Here is an 11093-nt window from a genome sequence, read left to right as displayed (position 1 = left end):
AAGAAGAAGGAGGTGGCAACTTAAGGGAAAGCTTGCTCAGCCTGGGCAAGCTGCTTAGCTTGCTTCTTGTTAGCCCCTCTGAGAAATATTCTGGCACCTTCCCTTGCAGACCTTCCTTCATGAAACACCCTTCCCTGCTCCCTGACCCTCCACCACACCCTGGAAGCAGGCTGGGGTCTCTTTGCTGAGAAATTCACCTTAGGATGTGATTCCCAACCAAGAAGTCAGGGCACTCTGGTATGTCCCTTTGGTGTTGAAATGTGCTGGGGAAGGGGCAGGACAGTGACAGAGGGAAAATGATGAGTGTGTGTATGTGGCAGGGGGATATCCAGGTGTTTTTAATACAATTAAACCCAACAAGGGCCAAGTTTCCTCCATGTCCAGCCTTGGGAGACACAGAATCAGTGGAAGCAATATATGGCTAGTCCTTAGTGGTATGGGCAGAAACACACGGAACTCTAATTCTTCACTTCCTAGATGGTGGAGTGGGGAACAATTATGAAAATCTCTCTTGCCGGGCGTGGTGGCTCATGCCTGTAATCCCAGCACTTTGGAAGGCTGAGGCGGGCAGATCATCTGAGGTCAGGAGTTCAAAACTAGCCTGGCCAACATGTCAAAACCCTGTCTCTACTAAAAATACAAAAAATTAGCCGAGCGTGGTGGTGGGCGCCTGTAATCTCAGCTACTCAGAAGGTTGAGGCAGGAGAATTGCTTGAACCTGGGAGGTGGAGGTTGCAGTGAGCCGAGATCGCACCTCTGCACTCCAGCCTGGGCAACAAGAGCAAAACTCGGTCTCAAAAAAAAAAAAAGAAAAGAAAATCTCTCTCCTCCACTTGAATGAAGCTCTGGGCCTCCAGAGAAATCCCAGAACCCTGGGGAAAGGTGGGATCCAGTCAGCCTGCAACTGCCGTGAGCACATGTGGTGTGTCAGTTTTCCTGTCATTTTAGTGCCCCACGTCTCCCCGTCATCTCTCCCACTCCCTAGGGGTGTGTGTGTCGGGGGGCGGTGAGGGAAGGGTTTCAAAATGAAATCCCCTCAGCTTGGGTGGCACGCTGGTCAGACACTTTGTATCTCCTGGAGTGGAGACGGGGGTTTGCACCGAGCCACCCATACTCGCTGACCTGGTCTTTTATGTGACATGCATTTGCCAAACAATCATCCAGGCTTCGAAGGTCAGTCTGTGGCCAGAGAATAGACAGAAAGGTGTATTTTCTTCCTTTTCTGCTGCACCAAATCTCCCCCTCGCTTCCCCTCCACCCTCCTTCAAGATCCAGCCCAGGCCCGCATCCCTCACAAAGCCTTCCCTCCCTCCTCCAGCGGCTGCAGACCTCCAGTCCCGACCGCTGGCCTCTGCTCCAACAGGCACAATTAGCACCTGACCAGCCTCTGGCCCGGCTGCTTGTCCTCGCCTCTGATTGTTTCAGTGTCTTAGTCATCTCTTCCCTAGCGCCTCCTTATCTCATCTCCTGCACGGTGCCTAGCATTGGTTGGGCACACAGTAGGTGTTAACAAATGTCTGTTGAATTGAAACTCAGCGGCCCCTATGAGGTCTAAACCCTCATAAGCACCCCGACCAGCAGTTTCTTGGCAACCAGCACTGGGGCCCAAGCTACAGGGCATTAGCAGCGAGACTGCTATTACAGAACTCACGAGGCTCAGCGGCCAGAGAGAGGTTTGCAGGCAGGTTGGTGTTGATGAGAAAAGCCCCTGATCCCTAGGAAAGCGCCTATGGGATTCTGGGTACCTTGCAAGAGTTTCCTTTCTCCCCTGCAGAAGTAGTTTTCAGTGTGAGAACCACAAAGAGAATAAATTGGAAGACAAGCCAGAAACCTCTTTGCAGCTTAGAAATCCAGGAGAGATGTGAAGCGCAGGTTGGGGTCAGGCCCTACACCCCTGAGGGAAGAAGGCTGCCCAGGGCCTTTCCCAGCTTGGTGGGGGATCCCAGGAGACGCAGTTGGCATGGCCGGCATGAGCCTTTCCACTGCAGGGGGCTATAGGGATGTTTGGGGGTGTTCCTAAGAAATGCCATCTTCCCCCAGAACCCAACAAATGACATCCTGCAAGATTGCCATCTGCAGCTCATGCAGAAACCAGTGCCCCGGCCAGACATGGTGGCTCACGCCTGTAATCCCGGCACTTTGGGAGGACATGGCGGGCAGATCACTTGAGGTCAGAAGTTCAAGATCAGCCTGGCCAACATGGTGAAACCCCCTCTCTATAAAATATATAAAAATTAGCCGGGGGAGGCCAGGCATCATGGCTTATGCCTGTAATCCCAGCACTTTGGGAAGCTGAAGTGGGTGGATCATGAGGTCAGGAGTTCAAGACCAGCCTGGCCAACATGGTGAAATCCCATCTCTACTAAAAATACAAAATTAGCTGGACGTGGTGGCGCACCCAGCTACTTGGGAGGCTGAGGCAAGAGAATCACTGGAACTTGGGAGGCAGAGTGAGCCCCAGATCACACCACTGCACTCCAGCCTGGATGACAGAGTGGGACTCCATAAAAAAAAAAAAAAAAAAAATTTAGCCAGGGGTGGTTACAGGCACCTGTAATCCCAGCTACTCAGAAGGCTAAGGGAGGGAGAATTGCTTGGGCCTGGGAGGTGGTGGTTGCAGTGAGCCAAGATCGCACCACTGCACTCCAGCCTGGGCAAGAGAGTGAGACTCCATCTCAAAAAAGAAAAAAGAAACCACTGTCCCTTTCCCTCTCATTCACCCAAATCCTAGGGCAAAACTCTGCGTGGGAGGAGGGGAGGTGCATCTAGACCAGAATCTGGCCAGGGTCTCAAGGCAAAGAGAAGCCTCCAAGTCTAGTGTGCTTGATCCCCCACACTGGCTCAGGGATTTGATCCTGGCTTCAAATTATGATTATTTATAAAGATGGCTTATCCCCTCTCCCTGGCTCCCTCCATTCTCCTGCTGTGACTCCAGCCCACACGAAAAGGTACACACAATCCCGGAAGGCAGGTGGTGTCTTCCTCACATCCGAGTTTTCCTCACTGCCACTCTGTTGGGGCCCGGTACTAGGACTGGCCCTAAGCGAGTGTTTGCTGAGTTGCATCTGAGTTTTGGGTGCTGCATTAAGCAATACCGTAAGGCCGGCTCGCACTTACTCACTTACTGTGTGCCACGTGCCGTTCTAATAAGCAGCTTATACGTATTCATTCATGGATTTGATCCTCACTGCAGTGTTATGAGGTAGGTCTCACGGACAGATGAGGAAACTGGGGCATACAATTGACTGGATCACATAGCTAGTAAATAACAACGCTGGGATTTTAGCCTAGACAGCCAGGCTTTAAAAACTGGAGGTAAGGGGTTCAGAATTACAGTGAGCTGTGACTGTGCCACTGCACTCCAACCTGGGTGACAAAGTGAGACCTTTAATTTAAAAAAAAAAAAACCAAAAAAACACCACTCAAAACACAAAAACAAAAACTGGAGGTAAGATGAGAAAATTGTGGGGACGGGGGATGTGGAGAGGATGAAGGCCAAGCTTAAGAGCAGAAGAGCAGAGGTTTCCCCAGGAAAGCAAACTCAACAGCCTGTGTCTGCCTGGGTCTCTGTGACAAAGGGCCTGATTTTTGCAGGATGAGGGGCATTTTGGACATGCTATCAATCAGGCCCCTACAGACAGACCACAGCACCCTCATTAGATCCCAATATATACCAGAGAAGACAGAAGCCACTGTCACCACTTAGCACGAGGTGAGGGAGGGTGGATTTGGGGCCCCTAGGTTGTCCAGGGGTGGGCGCCAGTTCCTGAGCAACCACCGAGCAAACAGTGCAGCAGAGGGAGGAGGAATGCCAGACATAGTTGCAAACAAGCCACTCCTTCGGCTCACAGCAAGAGCCTGGGTGAGGGTGGGAGCCTGAAGCCTGGGTGAGGGTGAGAGCCTGCTTCATGGTCCCCCGCCCCCAACAAGAAATCCCAAGCTCTGAACCCAGCCCCAGAAACAACCACATGCAAGGGAGCCTCCTCCCCACACGGGCTGGCTGGGATAGGAAGTTCTCCCTGATAATCTCCGCTGAACTCCAGAGAGCTCCTCCTACGCGGCTCCTGTGCTGGATGCACTGAATGTGAATTAATGGTTGAGAAAGCACTTTATAACCAGGAAAACCCAATGCCACTAACTGCAAGGAGGGATTGGCATTCTTGCTGGGCATACATGTTCCCCAGGCATTTTCAGTGCCAAAGTCTCCCGAAAGGGAAGAACTAGAAGTGTTCCCTTCACCTCTCTCCAACCTGGCACTCAGGCCAGGGGTCAGCTCGCAGGGGGTGAGTCCCCAATGGGCGTGCCCACCAGCTGTTGGGGCTGAGCAGTGGTGGTTCAGGCCCTGGGGTGGTGACCTCACTTCCGCTCCTACCTCCCCACCTCCCCAGCACTCCTCCCATCTGAGGCCCCACCAGGCCAAAATCGAGAAGTCCAAGGTTAACTGTTCCTTCCCACTTTAAGAGCTAATTAAAATAATTAGCCACAATGAACTGTCAAACATTAACCAGAAGAGGCTGCAGGACCAGACAGGCCTCGATCGCCGGCTGAGGGATGAGGGGCAGGAATCAAATGGCCATCAAATCCCTCAACTAGGGTACGGTGGGGGGGCCCAGGAGGACCTCGCTGAGCCGAGGTGCCAAGGGGTCAGGAGGCGACTCTGGTCAGGAAGGGGATGTCCAGGCAGACGGTGGTGAAAAAAGGGTGTCAGGGTTAGGGTGCGGTGGAGGAGCCAGGAATTCATAAACTGGCCACCGCCTCAGCATTCCCTCAAGCCTCCAAAACAAGGTGCTGGCGTCAGGGGACCCTGAGCGGTGCCGCGGCTGAGTCCCCTAGGCGGCCCAGGAGGTAACGGGGAGGCGGGAGAGCCGGGGAGAGCGGGAAGGCTGGCGGCTGGCTCACACGGAAACTCAGGCTCCTGCCAAGAGGTCTCTATTTTGGCGATCCAGTTCTCCAAGTCATAGGTCTGCGTGCGCGTGTGTGCGTGTGACCCTAAAGCCCCAGCCCCAGAAGCCCCGGGGGCAGTCGGATCAATGTAGCAGCTCCACCGCGGTCTGCCCCACCTCCTCTGCCCTCGGGCGTAAAGCTCCTGGGGGCTCGCTGTCACGATCGGCGGGTCACGGAACCCCGGCTGCCGGGCGGGGGCAAGAGGAAACGGGGGCCCCCACCCCGACTCCCCGACTCGGGGAATCCATTCCACTTCCATCCCGGGATCGGGAGCCCGGGTTCTCCATCACACGCGCGGCGGGGCGACGCCAGGGCGGCTCGCGACACGCCGCGACTCTTCCTCCCTTCCCTGGGCCCCCAGCCCCACGCCGGGGCCCCGGCGCTGTCGATCCCGCCCTCAGGCAAACTTTTCCAGGTCCCCGAAGGCTCGAAGAACCGGCGCCATCGACGTACCTGAGGCCGAGTGGCTCGCGGGCCCTGCTCGGTCGCCGGGCCGGGGTCGGTCTCCGTAGTCCCCTGCCCGCTCCGGGGGCCGAGACGCGGGTCCCCAGCCCCGCCAGCCCGTCCTCTCCCCTCGGAAGCCCGGCCCGGCGAGTGGCGCCGGGAACTCGGCGCCGGCGAAAGGAGAAGTGGAAGTTGAGCACGGCGCCCGGTCCGTCCCCGCGGCCGCCAGGGCCGCCGTCCCCCGCCCTCCTCCCCGCCCGCCCTTCCTCCCCGCCCGCTTGCCCTCGCCACCCCGCGCCCGTGACTCACCTCGGCGCCGGGGCAGGCTGGTCCGGGCGGGCAAGGCGCAGGGCTCTCCCACACGTCGCGCCGCCTACGGCAAGTTGGAGGTAGAGATGCAAATACCAGGTGAGACGGCGGCGCCCCCGATAAAACGGGGCGGGGGGCAGGGTGGAGCTCGCGGGGAGCAGGGCTGACGCCAGGGAGGGCCAGGCCAAGACCGGGGGCGGCGGGGGCGGCAGGGGCGCCCGTGGAGGGGGCGCGAGCCGGCGCAGACCAGCACCGAAACGAGCGAGCGAAAGGGGAAATTGCACTAGAGACACACACGTCCCCGCAGGCGGCGGCTGGGGCGGGCGCGAAGGAGGCAGGGCGGGAGGGGAGGGAAGAGCCGGAGGGAGGGACCGACGGGAGGGACCGCGGGCGGGCGGGGTGGGGGAGGGAGCGAGGGAGGGACGAGGCATCTCGGTGGAAACAGCGCCCCTCCGCCCCGGCCCGCCCGCCGCGGTCGCCAGCACGGCAGGGGAAGCCGTGCCAGGGGCCCGCTCAGCCTCTCCTTCCCCTCGCGGCTCGCTCTCGCCCGGGGGACCACGAGGCAGGGCGCCCGCAGAGCCCGCAGAGCCCGCGTCGCAAGCCGCGGCCCGGCCCGGCACCCCCCACACTGCTTCGAGCTGGCGGGCCCTGGAGCTCTCTGCTCGGTCGGGGCCCTTCCCGGCGCGAAACCCTCACACAACGCCCAGCGGAGAAATCCCTTCCCCGGGGACTTGGGAAGGTTTCGTCCAGCCCCCTCGGCCCGTGCAAGTGGAGACCTGCTTGACGCCTTTGGGCCAAGCCCTGCGCTTCGCATTATTGAGCTCTTGGAGTGTGCGGGCCCCAGCGGGAGGGCGGGCCGTGCGGTGGGGTGAGGCCACTAGATGCCCAGAGGATATGATTTTATACCTATATGCCCGACTCCGCAGAATCCCGGGCCGAACACCTGGGGTGACTGGAGAGTTTCAGCGACTTCTTAGGGAAGTCGAGTCCAGGACTCCTACGGGGAGTTGGGGTGGGGGGGCGCTGGGAGGATCTGAGTCGGGACAGGTTGGGGGACAGGAGCTGGAGCAGCAGGTGCAAAGACAGCCATAGTTCGAGTGCTGGGAGCAAGCCCATGCCTACCTTTCTTCCGCTGTCCAAACCCAGGCTACTCTGCTGCACGTGCCCACTGGAACACCACGCACGCTCCCCTTCTAGCTCCCCTTTGCCCTCTCAGACCTGCCTCAGTATCAACACCGCGCCCTACCTGATCCTGCGGCTTGGAGGCTCTGGAGAGAGTCCGCTGGGAATTGTCACTCCTTATAGCTCCACGTGGCCTTGTTGGGGTTGGGGGACAGCCAGGCCTCAGCCTTGACAGAAAGCAGCAAGGCTGAAGGGGCCCCAGGTGCTATGGGCTTGAGGGCTTGAGGTTGAAGGACCTGCTCAGCCTCCAGCATCGGCCTGCTTCTCCTGCCTTAGGAATGGATGATCCTAGGCGCAGGACCAGGGGGACAGGAGTGGTGGGGGATGATGGCCACAAAGGCAGCTGCAGATTACAAGTTCCCGGGGAAAGATCCTGTGGCTGGACTGAGGCGCAGGCCCCTGAGACCTCCTGGAGACTCAGAATCAAGTCCCCAAAACAAGCACTTCGTCTTTACAATCGGGCATGCTTTCCCCAGGGGATTCCAGGTCCTAGAGACACAGTTCTCTGCTGGCCTGTCATCCACGAGGGTCCCCTCTCAAATGTGGGGTAGGTCCCAAATGTCCCTAAGCCCTCTTTGACCTTGAAACTCACGAATGGACACACTCGTCCGCACATGCCCATACGAGCACACACACACACACACACACACACACACAGACACACACACACACACTTTCCCATTTTGCTAAGAGTTCAGTGGTCTCTAACCTCAGACAGACCTGGGTTCCTCTTCCCGCTCACTATTTACCAGCGACGTGACTTTAGGCAAGTCACTTAAACTCTCTGAGCCTCACTTCTCTTCTTAAGAAAACAACAACAACTAGGCCGGGCGTGGTGGCTCACGCCTGTAATCTCAGCACTTTGGGAGGCAGAGGTAGGTGGATCACTTGAGGTCAGGAGTTCAAGACCAGCCTGACCAACCTGGCAAATCCCTGTCTCTTCTGAAAATATAAAAATTAGCCCGCTGTGGTGGTGCATGGCTGTAGTCCCAGCTACTCAGGAGGCTGAGGCAGGAGAATTGCCTGAACCCAGGAGGCGGAGGTTGCGGTGAGCCGAGATCGTGCCATTGCACTCCAGCCTGGGTAACAAGAGCAAAACTCCGTCTCAAAAAAAAAAAAACTAAATTAAAGTTTTTATTTTTGTTTTTAATTTTTATGGGTACGTTTTAGGTGTGTGTATTTACGGGTGACATCAGATATTTTGATACACGCATGCAATGCATCATAATCACATCAGGGTAAATGGGGTATCTGTCACCTCAAGCGTTTCTCCTTTCTTTGTGTTATATACAATCCAGTTACACTCTTTGAGTTATTATTTATTTATTTATTTATTTTTGGAGATGGAGTTTTATTCTTGTTGCCCAGGCTGGAGTGCAATGGCACGATCTCGGCTTACCGAAACCTCCAGCTCCCGGGTTCAAGCGATTCTCCTGCCTCAGCCTCCCAAGTAGCTGGGATTACTGGCATGTGCCACCACACCCAGCTAATTTTCTGTATTTTTAGTAGAAACGAGGTTTCTCCGTGTTGGTCAGGCTGGTTTTGAACTCCTGACCTCAGGTGATCCACCGGCCTCGGCCTCCCCAAAGTGCTGGGATTACAGGCGTGAGCCACTTCGCCGGGTCTTTTTTGGTTATTTTTAAATGTACAATAAATTATTGTTGACTGCAGGCACCCTGTAATGCTATCAAGTACTAGATCTTACTCATTCTAACTAGATTTTTGTACCTATTAACCATCCCCAGTACCCTGCCCCCAGCCTTGCTTTTCTTATTTTTAAATTGGAGACAATATGAACCTACTTCACAAGGCTGTGGCAACGACTGAATGAGATAACGAATGTCTATGGCAGTGTCTGGTGCCAAGTAAGTCTTTAACAAATGCTAGCTGTCTTCGGCGTCGTGTTCATCTTGTTCATCTTCGTTTTCCTTTCTCAACCCAGCTCTCAGGAGAAAGTATGGCATGGCCAAGGCTGAAGTTGCTCAGCACTAGTGGTGGATTCCTCCCGTGAGTGAATGTGCTTGGAACTAAGGCTGAAGCCTCAAGGCAGCACGCAAGGAGAGGCTTTCCTTTGGGAAGGGCAGGAAGAGAGGTCAGCACTGCCAACCAGCTCATGGTGACTGGCCCTAATGCCTGCCAGCGCCCTGCAGCCCACGGCTCCTGGGAATCCCATAAGTTCCCACCTTCCCCAGCTGCTCAGAACTAACCACAGCCCCATGATCTGTGAGTTGCAGCCAAAGCAAGCCCCAACCCCCATGATGAAAAAGGCTGACCTTGCCTTGGGGAGCCGTGGGCCACATGAATGACCTTCCTGGCTGCCTTTCTCCTTCCCCACCCGGCTAGCCGCTCTTCTACCTACTCGCCGGGTGAGCCCCAGCCAGGTGGGGCCAACCAGGCTGAGATCACCACTCTCCCGATGACAGCCAAGCTGCTTCTGCCAATGGCTCATTCCCTGACTTGGCAGGAATTCCCCTTCTCGAGTTGCCCATGGATGCCCAGCCTGCACCATGAGCAGAGCACTCTGAGCCTCTCTGCTTCCAGCCCTGTTTCCCCCAGTCTCCAACCCTGACTGGGTGGTCGCAGGTCTCAAAACTTGGGTCCTGCAAAGAACGGAGGAGCCTCTGTGTTGCCCACAGCCCATGTGGTTCCACCTCCCTACCCGCACACTCAACTCGCCCTTTAACAGCTTTCAGAGCCCCTCTTTGTCTCCTTTTTCTTTTTTTTCCAGAGGCAAGATCTTGCCGTATTGCCCACGCTGGAGTGCAGTGGCACAATCATAGCTCACCGCAGCCTCCAACTCCTAGGCTCAAGCGATCCTCCCTTTCCTTGGCCTCCAGGGTAGCTGGGACTACAGACGCACACCACCATGCCTGGCTAATTTTTGTATTTTTTGTAGAAACAGGGTTTTGCCATGTTGCCCAAGCTGGTCTTGAACTCCTGGGCTCAAGCGATTCTCTTACCTCGGCCTCCCAAAGTGTTGGGATTATAAGCATGAGTCCCATGCCTAGCCTTCATCTCTCTTTTCAAGCAGTGCCTGGTAGCTCATGTTTTCCTGCAAGTCACTGGAGATTCTTTGGAGACAACTGACTGGTTTCTCCCTGCTTCCACTCACTTAACTCCCTGTCCTCAACAAATTATTATTATTATTATTATTATTATTTTGAGACTCCTGACCTTGTGATCTGCCCACCTCAGCCTCCCACAGTGCTGGGATTACAGGCATGAGCCACCACACCCGTCCTCCTCAACAAATTCTATTCAAACTTGTGGCCACAGCAAAATACCACGACGCCACAGCTTCTGTGGCCAGAGTCTGAACATGCCACCATAGACATATACTAGAAAAGTTGCTTACTGGCCAGGCAAGGTAGTTCATGCCTGTAATCCCAGCACTTTGGGAGGTTGAGGCGGGTGAATCACCTGAGGTCAGGAGCTTGAGACCAGCCTGACCAACATGGTGAAACCCCGTCTCTACTAAAAATACAAAAATTAGCTAGGCGTGGTGGCAAGAGCCTGTAATCTCAGCTACTCTGGAGGCTGAGGCTGAGGCTAAGGTAGGAGAATTGCTTGAACCCGGGAGGTGGAGGTTGCAGTGAGCTGAGATCATGTCACTGTGCTCCAGCCTGGGTGACAGGAGAAACTCCAGAAAGAAAGAAGAAAGAAGGAAGAAAAGAAAGAGAAGAAAGAGAAGAAAGAAAGAAAAGAAAGAAAAAAAGAAAGAAAGAAAGGGGGAAAGGAAGGAAGGAAGGAAAAGAAAGAAAGGAAGGAAGGAGGGAGAAAGAAAGAAGAGGGAGGGAGGGAAGGAAGGAAAGAAAGAAGAAAAGAGAGAAGGAAAGATGAAAGAGAGAAAGAGAGAGAAAGAAGGAGAGAGAGAAGGAAGGAAGGGAGGAAGGAGAAAAGTTGCCTATCAATCAGACTTTTGGAACGAGGAGTGTATTCAAAACCTGGGAGAGAGGTTATGGTGTAAAAGGAAGCCTCCCACCTATAAATCTGAGAAGCCCCCTATAATCCTTTCTATAAAGCCAGTACTCATTGTTCTTCTGTTGCATTCAATAACCCCAGGTTTGCATCTGTTGGGTTTACACGACAAGGCCATGGGTATCCAGTGGCACACAGAGATCTCCAAGTCAAGGTTGTGTCTGGTCAGCAAAGCAGTGTTTGTTCTAAAAAGCTTCTTGAATAACTGCAAAACAGAATTCCTTTAATCAAGCAGT

The 11093-nt window shown here is 55.1% G+C and overlaps 2 protein-coding genes across 3 annotated transcripts in view; one reads left to right on the top strand and one right to left on the bottom strand.

Annotated features, from left to right (window-relative positions):
* Positions 1 to 5995, bottom strand: part of ELF4 (E74 like ETS transcription factor 4) — a 48486-nt gene extending 42491 nt beyond the window's left edge. Inside the window, exon 1 of one of the 2 annotated variants that reach the window (XM_017507521.2) lies at positions 5698 to 5995. The gene's annotated coding sequence lies outside the window, so the exon portion shown is untranslated. Of the gene's footprint in view, positions 1 to 5397; positions 5518 to 5697 lie in introns of those variants that run through there. The other variant, XM_017507520.2, reaches the window with a different exon arrangement.
* LOC119468091 (translation initiation factor IF-2-like) overlaps positions 1 to 9616 on the top strand; it is an 11213-nt gene extending 1597 nt beyond the window's left edge. The window contains exons 2-3 of the mRNA XM_037731028.1: positions 4834 to 5796; positions 8822 to 9616. Coding sequence (XP_037586956.1) covers positions 4834 to 5781 — 948 coding nt within the window. The 3' untranslated portion in view covers positions 5782 to 5796; positions 8822 to 9616. The remainder of the gene's footprint in view (positions 1 to 4833; positions 5797 to 8821) is intronic.
* The last annotated feature ends 1477 nt before the right edge of the window (positions 9617 to 11093 follow it).

This window comes from Cebus imitator, unplaced genomic scaffold (assembly GCF_001604975.1).
Source record: "Cebus imitator isolate Cc_AM_T3 unplaced genomic scaffold, Cebus_imitator-1.0 Scaffold376, whole genome shotgun sequence".
In the NCBI taxonomy this organism is placed as follows: Eukaryota; Metazoa; Chordata; class Mammalia; order Primates; family Cebidae; genus Cebus; species Cebus imitator.
The sequence above is the reverse complement of the archived record's forward strand: the minus strand, read 5'-3'. Positions and strand labels throughout refer to the sequence as shown.